At 42.2% G+C, this 16182-nt stretch overlaps 1 protein-coding gene across 1 annotated transcript in view; it reads right to left on the bottom strand.

The window, feature by feature from the left end:
- ME1 (malic enzyme 1) overlaps positions 1-5546 on the bottom strand; it is a 173782-nt gene extending 168236 nt beyond the window's left edge. Inside the window, exon 1 of the mRNA XM_038177167.2 lies at positions 5005-5546. Coding sequence (XP_038033095.1) covers positions 5005-5109 — 105 coding nt within the window. The 5' untranslated portion in view covers positions 5110-5546. The remainder of the gene's footprint in view (positions 1-5004) is intronic.
- Positions 5547-16182: the final 10636 nt, after the last annotated feature.

Here is a 16182-nt window from a genome sequence, read left to right as displayed (position 1 = left end):
AACAAAGCACAGAATTCATTTTTAAACTCCTTCCACACATACTGTAAATAAATGAACTAAACACCCACCTAGAGAACCTCCTATTTCAGGTTGCCATCCCCCAAAACAGTAACTTCTTTTTTACAGACCCTTGTCATAGATCAAAAGTGCAATACTTGCATAACACAAAGGCAGAATCGATACAAGTTCACTCTGAAAGGTTCCAGACAAAGATTGTTATTGATCCAGTTTTCTGTGCTAGCACAGCCACTGTATCATTTACTCTTGTCAAAGACAGGAAAATAGCATGTGCTTATCCCTATAAAGACCAGAACTGCTCTGCTAGGTGATCAGGAAACATTATTATTAAAAACTACAATGGTGTAAAGGGAAAAAATGATTACAAGAGAAAAAGAGGACAGTGAGACTGATCAGCAGTTAGAGAGGGGAAAAAAAAAAAAATAAATCCTCAAACAGGGTCATGCCTACCAGCACATAACATGAAATCATCCTAGTATTAAGTAATCTCCAAAAAAACTATTTTGCAAGTTAATACAGACACTTCTAACATGCCATTTTAGAGAGTGTTTTCTTCTTTTACCTCAAGATTTATCAGTTTTCTTCTCAGAATATCAGTTAAGGCAAAAAGTGAGCAGTGACCACTGTACACGACCCAGGCAAAGTGCTCACAGGTTTAAGCGAAGATATGAACATTACCAGTGGAAGGAAAAAAACTACTGTTCGGTATTTGATTCAGGCATAGATTTATTTAGAGGAGCTTCTTATAGGTTTAATCTCCTTCACCCAACAGCCAGATAAACCTCACTGGAATGCTTTTGATTTTTCTTAGGGAGGTCTGGGTTTTCTAAGGCCTATTACAGTATCACCAACAAACGTCAGTTATAAGACCTCTTTCATATGTTGCCTGCACCAGTTACATGATGCATGGTGCTTTAGTTTCTCAAAACCTAAATAGGTTGTAGCACAGTAATGCAGAGCAGAATATATCTGTATTTCACAAGCATGCTCCTCCCACTGTCTGAAATGTGGAAGAAAAGCAGGAAGTAAATGCTTCTGTTTACCTCAGATAATGATTTCACTTAAATTAAAAAAAAAAAAAGTTTATGATATTTTCAATAAATTAGTACATATAGACTGTGTAATCTGGTAGCAAAAACAAAGCATTCATATCTTAATAACCCCATCATAAACAGCTCATTCTCTCAGCCTGAAGTTGATTATTCTGAGAAAACATCACTACAAGCTCCTGTTGTAAGTTGGACTAGATGATTTTGAAGGTCCATTCCAGCTGAACTAATTATTCTATTCTATTTATTCTTTCACTTTTCCTGAGAGGTCCATTTTGGACACTGTCAGAAATACAGTATTGGGATAAATGGCCCTTCAGTCTGTTTCAGAATGGCTGTTGTATATCAATTTCTGTAGCGAGTCAGCAGACTTGCAGCCAACTTGAACCAACAATTAACAAATGCTTAGTAAAAATATGCTGAGGACCCACTAAGATCTAAAGGCTTTACTTACAGGAGGTGGTAAGGACACACCACCACTGCCCTTGCAGGTGGGACTGAGATCCGGGACTCCCAGGTGTTTAGCAGCCCCAGCAGATGGTCTGTTCTGAAATTCTCCACTGTTTTAGTGCAATTTGAATAAAGGGAAAGACAGAATGTGGAGCAATAATTCACAAGCATGTTAACACTTAGCAATGGTGACAGTGGTCAGTCAGAGGATGGTGGTAAAAATAAAGCATCTGGGGAGGGGACAGAGCCCTCCAGAACTAAGATTTAATAGAATCACTTATATTCTGCTCTGTGAACTGCTCTGCTAGAGTATGAAAGCAGCCTAGAAGCAAGCACCACCCCCCCCCAATGGCACGCTTTCTCCATTAGGCAAGCATTTAGACTTGGCAACTAATAAATGCTATCTGAAAAGCTTGATATTGAAATTCGTGTTTGCGTACCTTCACATCAAGATTCTAAAAATAAGCAGCTTATGGGAAACTGACTTGTTTAAATAATATTAAAAGGTAAGAAATTAAAGATGAAAAGAAAGTTTAGCATAAAGTGTCCTTATGATTTGTGGGCTTAAAAATAGCATTCATACATTGAGTAAAGTATAAATGAAAAGATTTACAGTAGGAGAGAGCCAATTGCTTTCACACTGCTGTAACTCATCAGCTTAAAGAGCATACGACTCACTGCCAAAAGTTCCTAATGCAATCTATTTCAATGAAAAGAAGTGAAACTGTGTTTGTTTTCCTTGTAATTCCTACTCACAATGTGTTTAGTTGCGCAAGAGGAGGAAAAAAAATTACTGAGAAGGCTGTAATGACAGTTTTAAACTCTGTGGACCTCAGATGATAAATTAAATCATGATTATTGTTTGTAGACTTGAACGTGTGTCCTCATGTAATTAGACTCAGTGTGTTAAGGTCCACTGTCCCACATGATTTTTGATGCATCACACCACTGCTAAGGTAGGGCAAACTGCTCAGTGATCTTGTAAAAGAAGCAATGGCTTCAAGTGCAGGCAAAATACCTCAATGGGGGGGAAAAAAAAGGCATTAAGCTTTTCCATCAAGCTTTTCCTCAGTGATGTCCATACATTTGTGAACTACACAGAGTGAAGCATAAAAGATTTTAGAACTATATCGCCTAGAACTTCAACATACATCAGTGGTAAGCATGCTTCTTTTTGCCTATAAATGTTGTCAAGGTAGAAGGAAAGAGAGAAGGGAAAAGAAATTCAGGTGTTTACCCTGACATTCCCACAGTCCTCAAATACATTCCTTTTCTCAGACAGGTTGAATGGAAAACTTTTTACAAGGAATTTATTATTTGAGGACACAAACCACGAGCTTTCACATGTTGTATGCACATTTGAGCTTCACCTGCTTGCCAGACCAATTGTCTTGGCTGAAGAAATTTGCAGTGTAAGTTACAAAAACTAAATTTTACTTACGGAAGAGAAGCAAGGTTACAAGTATCAGACAAGATTCAGGTAGTACCTAAAACACGACTTGTCTTGTTTTTCTACAGGTTGCAGCTAGATACCACTATTTGGTACTTACAGCCTACTTTTGCCAAGCGTATGCAAATAGGACTATTAGAGCTGGCGCAGTATCTAAAAGAAAGTGCTGATACCAAGCAATTGCAGCTCTTACAGCCATGAGATAGCAGAAATTTCTGGCACTTCTTCAGTACCTTGTACTTTAGAATCATTAAAGGAGATATTTTGTCGACTTAAAATTGAGATCTGTACAATCTGATGCTTGTTTAACAGCCTTGGCAACAGAAAGTGAACTGGGAGTACCAGCTCCCATGCTTGCAGGCACATCACAAACTATTAAAAAGGCAACCATGTTAGCAGGTTGTTTTTTTTGTTTGTTTGTTTTTGTTTTAAATTTTATTGCCATTATGTAACTTGGGGGGTATAGAGCATCTATACTCACCACGAATCACCTGTCTCAATCAAAACTGCTTGCTCATTCTTGACCAGCCCCACTTTTCTTACAGCAAGCCCAGGGATTTCAGCTGACCTTTCCTACACCACTCAAAACCCCTCATTAGCTGGGTAGATGTGGCTGGTAACGAACAAATACTTTGCCTGGCTTCTCTGCTGTACAGTGCACATGTGCCATAGCACAGCTGAGGGGGGAGGGAAGAATAAAGCCTAAGCCAAGAAATCAAACAAGAGCCTTCATCTTCAGCATCTAGTCTCCAGCTATGCTGTTCAAGGGCAAGATGTGTGATATTTGAGGGATACAGGTAGCAATGAGCCTGCTCGGTCTCTGCTCTTTACAGACCACATTTTAGAGTAAGCCCTGTTTTATGTCTTAAAATATTTTTTTTTTGGTTGGCTTTCCTTGGCTATTCTGAACCAGTATTTTCCATGAATGTTGCAATTGCTTAGAAGCAATCCCAAGTGAAACAGCCTCTCATTCGTTCCTTCTGGGATTTTAACGTTTTGGTTAGTTTTCATTTCACCTGACCTCAAGAGACCTTCTCGGGCCTGCATACACACCAACACAAGACACCCTCTGAGGAAAATTTGTATTCAAACACCCACACTAATAAAAGCGCTATTCATCTAACTAATACATGGAGATTTTATGGATGAGTCAACCTACCCGGTAAAACTAGACACAGTTTTTGTCAATTCATACAACTTGGCAATAAGTAAAATGGCTATACGTGCATTTGAATGCAGTGGTACCAGTCAGGGCACAAACACAAGCCAACCAGTAAAAATAATGTGCAAGAACAAAGCCAGGACTAAGGACTTCACCGAGGTTTCATGTGCTACGTGAGGTTTATCATCTACCTTTGACTTCACCCATGGTTCATCCAGGCAGCAAATCCAGGGCCCGCCGAGGCAATAAGGAATTTTACAATCTGAACTCGGCAGCTGAGTCAGAGCTGTGCAAATACTTCCATACTCACCTGCTTTGTTTTCCTGTGTCAGAGTTTTATCAAGCTGAGCGAGCCCTAAGTGAATTAGGGATGCGATAAGGGGGGTTTGGCTGTGCTGCTGCATCCCTCAGGCGCAGACTGCACTCACTGATGCAGGGCAGGAGGGAAGCTGGGGTTGGACTTGACAGCGTCAGGTGGAAAGAAAGCGGTGACAAAACGCCTCTTCCACCTGCCGGGGGTAACACACAGCACCCACACACACCGGGAGGGGAGGTAAGGGCTGGAAGAGGTGGCTGGGCAGCAGGAGAAGCCAGGCAGGGCAGCGGCAACCTGCAGCCCACCTGCAGGGGAACTTCCCTCTGCAGCATCCCCGGGCTGCCGCTGCTCTGCTTGGGGAAAAACAAAGCGGGGGGAGCCCGGGGAGCCGCAACAGGGCCCCCACAGCCTCCGAGGAAGAGGAGGAAGAGGAGGAAGAGCTCAGCTCGGCGACAGGTGGCGGGGGGAGGCCGCCGGCTGCCGCAGCGGGAAGCGCTGAGCAAGGCAAGGCAGGACAGGGCAGGGCAGGGGTCTGTCAGCCCGGCGCCCCTGCCCCTACCTTGTTGAGGTGAGGGTCGCGGAGCACCTCGTAGCCCCTCTTCATGGTGAGCTGCAGGGGCCGGGCGGCGTCGCGGCTCTGGGCTGCCTTCCCTGCTCCGTGCATGGCGGGGGAGCGCTGCCGGCAGGTCGCGGCGGGAGCGGAGGCGAAGCGACGGTGGCGGCGGCGGCGGCTCCTCCTGCCGAGGTGACGGCCCGGCGGGGTGGGATGATCCTGCGGCAGGCAGGGAGGGAGGAGAGAAGGAGGGAGAGAGGGAGGGAGGGGGCAGAGCCGCGACAAGGCGCCGCCGCCAGGCGGGGGGCAGCGGGGCGCCGCCGCTGAGTCACCGCCGGCCCCGCGCACCCCCGCCCGCGGCCGGCCCCGAGGGGCGAGGGGCGGCGGTGGCGGGGTCGGAGCCGCCCGGAGCCCACCCCCGGACCCCCGCCCGCTTCGCCCCGAGCCGGGCTGCGGCTCCCCGCGGTCCTCGGGCCGAGCCAGGGAAGGCCTCGGCCTCCGCCTTTGGCCCTCGCTCCCTGGCGGCCCCTCCGGGTCGCCCCGGTCCCGCTAGCAAGTCTTCAGCAAGCTGCTGGGGAAAAACGGGGGCAGCGCTCCTCTGTCATCACGCTTTTGTGTTATTATTTATTTCACGCAGGGCCTGGTGTTAAGCTGCCCCCGGAGCACAGCTGTGTAACGTGTCCGAGCCTTTACGGGCCTCGGAGGGCTCATGTGGGACCCCGAGCTGGAGAGCAGACCCCCGGCCTCGGCCAGGCACGGAGCTGGTGCCCCTGGTACCGGGAGCGAAGTTTCGCTTTCGTTATGTTATTAAACGAGTGTGAAATCTAAGCTTCCCCAGAGGGGATCAGCTGCACGCAGTCCTTAGCCTGGGTGTGATGTGATTAGCTCTTGGGGGTGGGGTTGTGCGCCGGTTTAAGCTGTGCTATTCGGGGCAGTGTCTGGGAGGGATAGGGAGCATTGCAGAGCACACACACAGCAGGTGTTCGGCTGGTCTGTGCCACCCTCTGTAGCATTTCGAGGCAGCACGTCCTAAAATTGTTTGTATACAACACCTGTGTGCTGGAAGACTCTGGCTTCATTCTCCTAAATTCAGGTATATAAACAGAAATGACTCTCATACAGATACTATAGCCATGCTAAAGGAATTACACAGCTTTAAACCTAAGTCTGGGACTGAGGCTTTTGCTATTACTCACCTGTTGCAGATGAATTAAATATCAAGCAGCAACAAACATAAATTTTGTAGCTATGTTAAATTTATCTCCTAGCGTTTAAGCTGTAGGCCACGTATCCATTCTACTACTTCCTATTCTATAAAAAAACAAGGCTTCCTCAGAATCTGTCCTTTCCTGAATTTCCTGTTAATTAGCTCCAAAAGGAGCTAATTAATCATTTAGGGTTAATTAACCAAGGAAATTTGAAAGGCTTCCAACTTCTGTTTCTAGAAACTTGATTAGCAAGTAAGCAGAAAGATCAGTAAATAAACCTCTCCCTGCCTCTACCATCTCAGAAAGTATTATGAAAAGCAATGTTAATAAAACATTTTGAACAAACTTCAAAACTCGAGTCTCTGTTACTAATGATCTGCCCTTCCTGAGGTTTGCCCAGATGGCTGAATACCTATCCAAGTCCCAAATTTTACCTTAAAAAGGCATACCAGGCATACCAAGCTCACATTTCAGGTCTTTCTTAGTCATAATAAAAATAAAAAGCAACATGGAAACTTCCTTCTTTCCTTTCTTTGTAGGTACACTGAAACTATTCTGATAGAATGGTAACCTAAGTGCCATACTTTTGTCTAAGAGAGAGCCATGTGTACTGATTTAATTTTTATCTTAGTGTTGCAACACTAGCTATAAAAAAAAATCTGCCAAAAGTCACTGTAACAGCTATGTGTACCTGTTCAGAGGTCTGACCCCTGCTAAGGACTTGTCCTGACTCACCTTGCACCTGCTATTAAAGGCATGTAAGGAAGCAGCTAATTCGGATGAAGTTAATGTGGCTGTACTTTCTTTTATGTAATCAGGCTTTAGAAACAGTTTTCTACAGTGTTTTCCATACAAACGTATTCCTCTGTGTTTTCCTTGAAACAGAATTCATTTCTGTTCATTATGTTCAAACACCAATAAAAACAAACTCATACCGTATCATAGAACAGTTTGGGTTGGAAGGGATCTTAAAGACCATCCAGTTCCACCCCCCTGCCATGGGCAGGGACACCTCCCACCAGACCAGGTTGCCCAAAGCCCCATCCAGCCTGGCCTTGAACACCCCCAGGGATGGGGTATCCACAGCTTCTCTGGGCAGCCTGTGCCAGGGCCTCACCACCCTCTGAGTGAAGAATTTCCTCCTGATACCTAATCTCAATCTCTTTTACTTTAATAATCTAATCTCTTTTACTTTAAAGCCATTACTCCTCATTCTATCCCTACACTCCCTGACAAAGAGCCCCTCTCCAGCTTTCTTGTAGGCCCTCTTTAGATACTGTGAGACATGTAAGGTACTGGAGACTGTAAGGTCTCCATGAAGCCTTCTCTTCTCCTGGCTGAACAACCTCAATACCCTCAGCCTATCTTTGTAGGAGACGTGCTCCAGCCCCTTGATCATCTTTGTGGCCCTCCTCTGGACTCGTTCTAATAGGTCCATGTCCTTCGTGTGCTGGGGGCCCCAGAGCTGAACACAGTGCTCCAGGTAGAGTCTTATAAAAGCAGAGCAGAGGGGGAGAATAATCTCCCTCGATCTGCTGGCCACCTGCTTTTGATGCAGCCCAGGATATGCTTGGCTTTCTGAGATGCAAGCTCACCTTGCCAGCTCATGTCGAGATCCTCATCAGCCAAGACCCTCAGGTCCCTCTCCTCAAGGCTGCTCTCAACCCATTTCCTTCCCAAACTATATTTGTGCTTGGGATTGCCCTGGGTGAGATGCAGAACCTTGCACTAGGCCTTGCTGAGCTTTATGAGGTTCACATGGGCCTACTTTTCAAACCTGTCCAGGGGTTTGAGAATCCCTTCCCTCCTGAGTGTTGACAGTATCACACAGCTTGGTGTCATCAGCAAACTTGCTGAGGGTGCACCCAATCCCACTGTCCATGTCACCTACAAAGATGTTAAACAGCACGAGTCCCAAGACAGACCCCTGAGTGACACCACTTGTTACTGATTTCCACCTGGACATTGAGCCATTGAGTATGGCCATCCAGTCAACTCCTTACCCACCAAGTGGTCCATCCATCAAATCCAATTAATCACATCTCTCCAATTTAGAGACAAAGATATCATGGGGGGCAGTGTCACATGCTTTGCACAAGTCCAGGTAGATGTCAGTTCCTCTTCCTCTATCCACTAATGCTGTAACCCCATTGTAGAAGGCCACCAGATTTGTCAGGTGCAATCTGCCCTTAGCAAAGTCATGTTGGCTGTCACCAATCACCTCCTTATTTTCCACATGCCTTAGAAGATCCTCCAAGAGGATCTGCTCCATGATTTTGCCAGGCACAGAGGTGAAACTGACTTGCCTCAGCTGTCTTCCTTCCAGTCCCAGTTCCCTGGATCTTCCTTTTTACCCTTTTTGAAAGTGGGGGTTGTTTCCCCTCTTTCAGTCAACAGGAATTTCATGGGACTGCCACGACTTCTCAGATATGGTGGACAGTGGCTTAGCAACTACATCCACCAGTTCCTTCAGGACCTGCAGCTTTATCTCATCAGGTCCCATGGACTTGTGCACCTTCAGGTTCCTAAGCTGGTTGTGAATCTCTTATGATAAATGTGTCCCTGAGTTGCAAGAACAACTCTGCATTGGGAACAGACCTTTTCAGCTCAAAAGGGAATGCAAAGAAACAGGAAAAAGTGTTCTCTCCTGTCACCTGTAGAAGTCTTCAACTTGAGGCCTGGAGCATTTTGGCATTACATAAAGTTAGAAGGGATTTATTTGCCTGTCTGCCACTAATTATTTGCTTGCTAGAGTCTGTTAATTTTGTCATGCATTTGCATTAATTTTGTCATGCACCATTGCAGAGTATCCTTGACCAAGACATAAAAGTAGCACTTTAATGTGCAACACCTCAGAGTGTATGGAAGATGTGGTTCTAATCCTGTTCATGTAAGAACAAAGATCTGATTGCTAGTAAGCATTAGATTATTATCTCTGTCAGTACAGAGTTTTAGAGTGATTCTTAAGTGACCATAACCAGGACTCCATAGTATTTGAACCAGAAAAACAGTTTAAAATAGGTCAAAGGAATAATGTTCAAGTTACATCTGTAGTTAAAGGTTACTCCAGAAGGATGCATTACACAATAAATCTATAGTTGCAATAATATAAATAATGTAAGTGACAGATTTTTTTTTTAATTTTTTTTTTTTTATGGCTGCATATGAGATACAGGTATTTTTGCAAGAGTTAACCCCCATTTAAATAAATTAGTAAGGGTCTTACATTGTCAAGGTGTTTCTGACAGAAAATACAGTGGCTTTGCCCTCTCTTCTGACAGGTGCTTAATCCTATTTCCCAGATTGTTTTCATATGGCACAGTTTTAAAACTCCTACTCAAGATTTTTCAAGAGTAGCTATGCTTATGATTTCCTCCCACCCCTATATGCTATTGTTTAATGATTTTTTCTGTTGGATCTGTCAGATCTCCCTAGATGTATTATGGATATATGAAAAACTCTACTTGAAACAGTCCTAGAAAAATCTACTAGAAGGAGCATTGAATGCCATCTCATTTGCCTTCATGTCTGAAACTATTGTTAGAAAACTTCAGTGTATGAGTTACAACCCTCTTTGGCAATCCAACAGTACGGAGACTGTACAGGAAAGGAAAGATTTCCCTGTTGCTGAAGTGGTTAAGGTGGCTGGCTCAGTTTAAACATCTAAGACTGGAACTTGGGAAATGTCCTTGTGTCAAGCTGTAACTGCTCGGGGGATTTGGACCCTGTCAGCCCATTGTTTTAACTGTGGCAGAGTCTTGGATCTCTGTCTCCTGCAGTGCTGCTATGGCACTGGGGAAATGTTAGCTTCCAGGGCTACCGGTTTGGAAGAAGAAAAAGGGAAGTCCTACACCCTGATGAAAGCATCACATTAACTAAGTTGTGTTTTTTTTTAGGACTGTACTTGTATTTTATGTCTAACTTGCCCAAATCAAGGTCTTTAGTCAGTCTATTACCAACTGACATAGAAATAAATGTAAAAAGTTTCTTCCTCATTGCAGGAAAGAAATGTTTTAGAAGATTTTTCTCCCTGAATTCCATAATATATTCATACCCAAACCAAAATTCTTTCAAGTTGTTCCTCCTGAGTCACATTTTCTGCCTCTTACCATCCTAATCATGCTCTGAAAGTGCTGTTTAATGCTCAGTACAGGTTACATTACTCCAGCCGAGACCTCACCAGTCCTGAATCAACTGTGAGGTTTACTTCACGTGTTTTACCAATGGCAATTCTATTTATACTTCTCAGTAAAATGTTTGCTTTTTTTGCAATAGCACAACACCATCAACTCATGTTCAGTTTGTGGGCCGATATAACCCCATGTCCTTTCCTGCAGGGATGCAGTCTGAATGAGTTGGCAGTATCAAGTCCAATTTGGCAGAAATACAAGGCTAACTTTAAAAAAGAGGAATTGTTTAATGTTTTAAGAATAGAACTGAAGCATTTGTAAAGTTTCTATTATGTAAACATTTCACAGCAGCATTAGCAATCCAAACTTGTACTGTGTAATTTGAAAAGGAAATTCGTTTTTTGATCATTAGGAAACATATTTTTAGTTAGTTAAGCTGAAAGAGAAGTAAAAATTAAACAGCATAAGCAATACAACATTATTGTTTAATTTTAATATTTTTTTATAAACTGAAAGCACTTGTAATACAAAGTTGATTTTTTTTTTTTTTAATTTTACTTTAAACTAGGTAACACACTCTTGAGGTTGAGAGGAGACTCTAATGGTAGTTTTGAAATGCCTGAGGTGCCAGCACTCTGAGGGCCCTAATAGGTCTTGGTGGCCCTGCCCAGTTCCCCTGTGGTTCCCACTACCCACCCCACAGCCCAGGACCCCACATCAGCCCATAAGGGCTATCAGTCCCTGTCCTGGTTCACCAGCCTGGCACAGCTCTACCTGTGTCTGGCCATCGGCCCTGTTTGCTGACTTCATAGCGTGACCTCAGACCAGCCTCGTCACCATGGTCTCATTCAGCAATCACGGGGTTGTATCTGACCCCAGCTACCCTCACTGGGCCTGACCCTGGCTTGTGTTCCAAGCATGACCTCAGACTAGCCTCGGATGGACTCGGACAGGGGACTGCCACAGGTTGCCCCCAACCTGCCCTGCTTCCTCACTGAGAGTGGTAGAATGGGTGCCCACTGTTGAGACCCTGCCGTGCCAGCTCACACAGGGAGCACCCCAGGGGTCCCAAGGGGGCCACTGGCCCCACTACACCCTGACACGATGGACAGTTGCCTAGAAGGAAGAGCCAGGCTCTTCTTGGAGATGTGGAGTGTGGTGACAACAAGGAGGAGAAGCAAGGGGCACCTGGAGAACCTCCAGTTGAGCTTAAGCACATTTTCCACCAGAAGTTTGGGGAGTGCTGGAGCAGCCCGCCTAGAGAGGCCAAGGAATTTTGTCCCTGGAGATTTTCAAAACTTGATGAGACAAGGCCCTGAGCAACCTCATCACGCTTTGAAGTTAGACTGGTTTTCAACAGGAGGTTGGACTGGATGACCTTCAGATGTCCTTTCCAACCTGGACTTTTATGGGATTCTTTGGGTAGTACAGTGCTGAGAACAACAAATTCTATGAATATAAAGCAATATCTACAGGAACTGCATCATGGCCACTAAAAGCTTCTCCTCCTCATGAATTCAAGTTTCTGTGATTTTGCTCCTCTATTTCTGTCTATGTATCTTCTTGGCCAGGAGGACTTTAACCCAGAAGAATTGTCTTTGTATTACTTTACTTCTTTCTTGTAGGAATTTTATCTGATGTGCCTTTAATCTAACCAAACTGGTTAACTTCAACAGCTGGTGATAAATATCTTAAGACTCTGTAATTTTGGAAGCTGATGCTGGAATCATGTAAATACTAAAATTATTTCACTATAATATATAACTAAATTATATATAAGTATAATAAAACTGTAAAAATGCCCATTGTACATTTTATTAGTTGATATTGCATAGTCCAGGCATTGCAGAAACAAAGTCATACCTGTCCAACACATGTTGGTTGTGCTGAAGCACTGTGAGAGATTTTCCAACTTAAGATGTAGTACAATTAGCAAGTTCCATCAGCTCTCAAGACCACTGTGAGGCAGGGAGAAAGACAAGTGTATGTAGTTTCATGCCTGTATAGCCATTCATTTGTGCTGCACAATATGTTGTGGCAGAATGAGAATTGAATTCTGTGTTACCCTTCTGACTTATAGGTCACATCCTTCTTATTATACTCATAATAAATCTAGCACAAGGCAAATAAAATATATGTGCTTCAGGGCAGCGTATTCTCAGAAGGTATTCTGGCCCACTTTGCAATCCAAGGAGATTAAATAAAGTAAAACAAAGTACAAACAAAGTAAACACCCAAACTTTTTTCAGTATTTAAACAAATAGTGCAGAATTTCCTTAAAAAAATCTATTCTTTTTAATAGCATTTCCTTTTTTTTTTTAATGTTTTTTTTTTATTATTATTTTTTATTCAAGCTGTAGAGACTTAACTATTCATTGCTTTAGTTGTCATTCAGTCACCCATGAGCAGATCTAATGTGAACAAATCTAGATTTTCAAAGTTGATGTAAAATGCTTCTATTTTGATTGTACAGACACTCTGGAGTGGCTTAAATGACCTGCGCAAAGTGGAAAATAAAGTCCCTTCTTTTCAAACTGTGCAGAAGAGATTGAAGCAAATCTTCCTTGAAATATCCTTTTTAAATTAATTTCCTGAATTGGCTGGTGAAGAGGAATGTCAACTATTTCTAGAATACTAAGTCCACTTATTTAAAAGATGTGAGATCTTGTTAGTACTATCTTCATCGCTAACACAAATGCCTTCATTTTACACTTTACATAGCTTTAGAAACTTAAGCGTGCACACATATTTCCATCTCAGATATTTTAGAGATAATATGGAAGAACATTTCAGATTTCTAGAATTAAAAAATAAAAATAAAAATCAACTGTTTTGTTAAGTGGCCTGGAACAAATTTTTCTTGGCCTCATTTTAGCTGCACTAACAATGAATTTGGAGCTGAGGATTATTCAATGCCAAAATGAAATTGCTATGACTTTATGCTATGATTTGTATCTTAATACTGGGAGTTCACTGTCTTGCTAGGAATAATAGGATTTAGAAAAAGGCCCCAAACAGCATTTTTACTTAAATTACTGTATCAGATGTATGTTCCAGCAATAAGAGTGGTAACTCTGAGTCTCCATCCACTGTTTATAAGAATGTGGTGAATTCTTTCAGCTCTGCCAATTACAGGCATAATTCCAAATAACTTTAACACCTTTAGGATAATTTTGGAATATTATTAGTGAGTGCATTTCTGTTGTTTGCTCCCATTTGCTCCCATTTTTGCCATTACTGCCTGGCACAGTAATTTTAATGGTTTAGCAACTGACAAAGCATGCTTAGATATTTTCTTCTTTTAACTACTTCATCTCCTGTGCGAAGGGAGATGATTTGGTGAGCCTGTTAAAGGCTTTTTCTTTTCCATATGTCCTAATTACCATAAGTATTTGAGAGATTGTCCCACAAAGTCCATTTTGTTTTCCAAATCATTAGCAATGTTAAAAACAAACCTTCTCACAAAAATGTTGGCATAGGCTCAAGCACAATTCCTAGTTCATCAGTAACCCTTCCCTGAGCAAGGAAAGCTGTGTGGGGTCCATTACATGCAGTTCACTTGCCAAAGCACTGGAGGTTCAATGTATGAGATTCCAACTGTGCTTAGGTTTTTCATATACAAATGCTTTAGACAAGACCAATTAAAAGTTAAAATCTGCTAAATCAGCAGGGAAGAAGAAAGAGGCAAAAGTTTTTGAGGTAATGAACTGCTACCTTCTGGTGCAAAGAGTGGCACTGCGCTTTAACAAGAATCCCTAGGCCAGGTTCAAGGGAATCCTGGACATCTCTGTCTATGATGCATGGTTTGTTAATAGCCATGAAAGGCCTAGACACCTTCAGCATGAGTATAAAGCAGAAGGGAAAAATAATATTTTTTATAATTTTACCAAGCTTAGCACCTAGAAGGGAATATTTGAGTAAAGTCTCATAAGTAGGCTTCTGAGATGACTTTTTTCAGTTCCCACTTCACCAAAGGATATAGAGAAGCATTTCTACCAAATCACTTTTGGTGTCATTCTCTGCCACATGGCTACTCAGGTGGTAGCAGTCAATGGCTCATGATTTTTTTCACTGATAGACCTGCTCACCTTATCTCCAAAGAGCCATTCCATAGAGCAACGCAGACCCTCAGAGGTCTGGATGCTCTAACTAAAAGTTAGATGGTTACACATACCCTAAATTCTTAATATGGAGCCAACAAGTTTCTAACACGGATAAACCAATCTATATTCCTCCACATAAAGCAGTAACTTGCCATGCTAAAAATCCAAAAGTATGCAATATTTCTAAGAAAATATTTTGAAGATTTACTAGCTTGGTCATTTTGAGTATTGACGTTATTTTCCAAATAGCATTATGTCCTTTTAAAATGCTAAGACTACTTCTGCTGAAACTTAATTTGTAAAACCTCTACTATTACTTTCTGACATGACAAAGGAAGGAAATAACAGAGAATTTGTTTAAGCAGCAATTTTTGTGATTTAAACTAGTCCTGCACGAGATAATTCACCATTACTGTGGGTTTTCAGTTACAGGACAATGATGACAGGGTTTCAGAAATAATGTGGTGTTGTTGCCTGTGCATAGCAATTAGTTAGTGGCCTAGTTCAGATGAGAGTTTCAGTGTTTTATAAAATGTCTGAAGAATAGCTGTCCCAGTTAACATAATTAACTGCAAGGAACAGTTGAAGGGTACATTTTATTTATTTCAGGAAACATTACTGAAAAAATTAAATAAATTTGTGCTATAAACGAGCCCTAGGGAGAAATATGAGTCAATGGGAAATTCTAGGTAGAGTACATGGAATGGACTGATAATAACTTCACTGTGCAGCACCAGATATCTTGCCTGGCAAATAATCAGATATCTTTTTGCTTAAGTTTGTGTTTATTGATTTGTACTCGTAAGAAGCAAGAAGAGACTTCTCCAGGAAAAACATTACGTGTCTAGGACTGTTCATGTTAAAAAATCAGTAATAAATAAATAAACAGCCCTATAATTAAACCTACAATGGTTTAATCCTAGCAGGAGAGAACAGTATGTCTAAATAAAGCTACATACCACTACTTGTTACCCTATCCTACTATTACTTGTTGTAGAGTTCTCATAATTCTTTAGGGGATGTTCACACCATGGATTTCACATATATCACTACTCAAAACCTCTAAATCCCCCTTAAAAACAGAATGCTATTTATCTTCAGTAAATTCCACCTCCATGTAGCCCTTGCAGCCCTGCAGCATTTTTCAGAAGGAAGGCACTGCAAGGGGAAAGAGAACAGCAGAAGTAGTGCTGAAGTTTGTGTCAATAAATTATGGGGACTGAGGACTTCCTGAGCCAGAGCTTACCAGCACACTGCTACAACTAACAGCCATAGATTTTGTCTGATTCTTTTTTGAATCCCCGTGCTTTGGTTTATACGATATCCTGGTGAGCTGTATTTCATAATTAACAATGTATTGTTTGAAAACGTTGTAGCTTCTCAGCTCTCGCCAGGCTTGTTTTTTTAACTCCTACCTCAGTAGTATGATGATATGATGAATGATAAATAATCAATACCTGTTACCTATGCTAAAAATCTTTGGGGTTGAGATGATCAATAATGCAGACAGTATCCAAAATGTAAGTGTACTATGTATGACTTAATACCACATAGATATTCTCTCTTTATTTTCCAGGTTTTATGCATCGGTAATTTCTGAAACTCTATTTGCTTTTCTTACTGCCTCTAAAAGTCTGTGCCAATCTGTGGTGACTCTGTGGCCTCTTTCCTAAGTGGTCTTAAGTAAATTAGAATAATTCATTGTGTGTATGTATAATACTGGGATTAACTATTTAATCTGCC

Source organism: Anas platyrhynchos, chromosome 3 (assembly GCF_047663525.1).
Source record: "Anas platyrhynchos isolate ZD024472 breed Pekin duck chromosome 3, IASCAAS_PekinDuck_T2T, whole genome shotgun sequence".
NCBI lineage: Eukaryota > Metazoa > Chordata > Aves > Anseriformes > Anatidae > Anas > Anas platyrhynchos.
The sequence above is the reverse complement of the archived record's forward strand: the minus strand, read 5'-3'. Positions and strand labels throughout refer to the sequence as shown.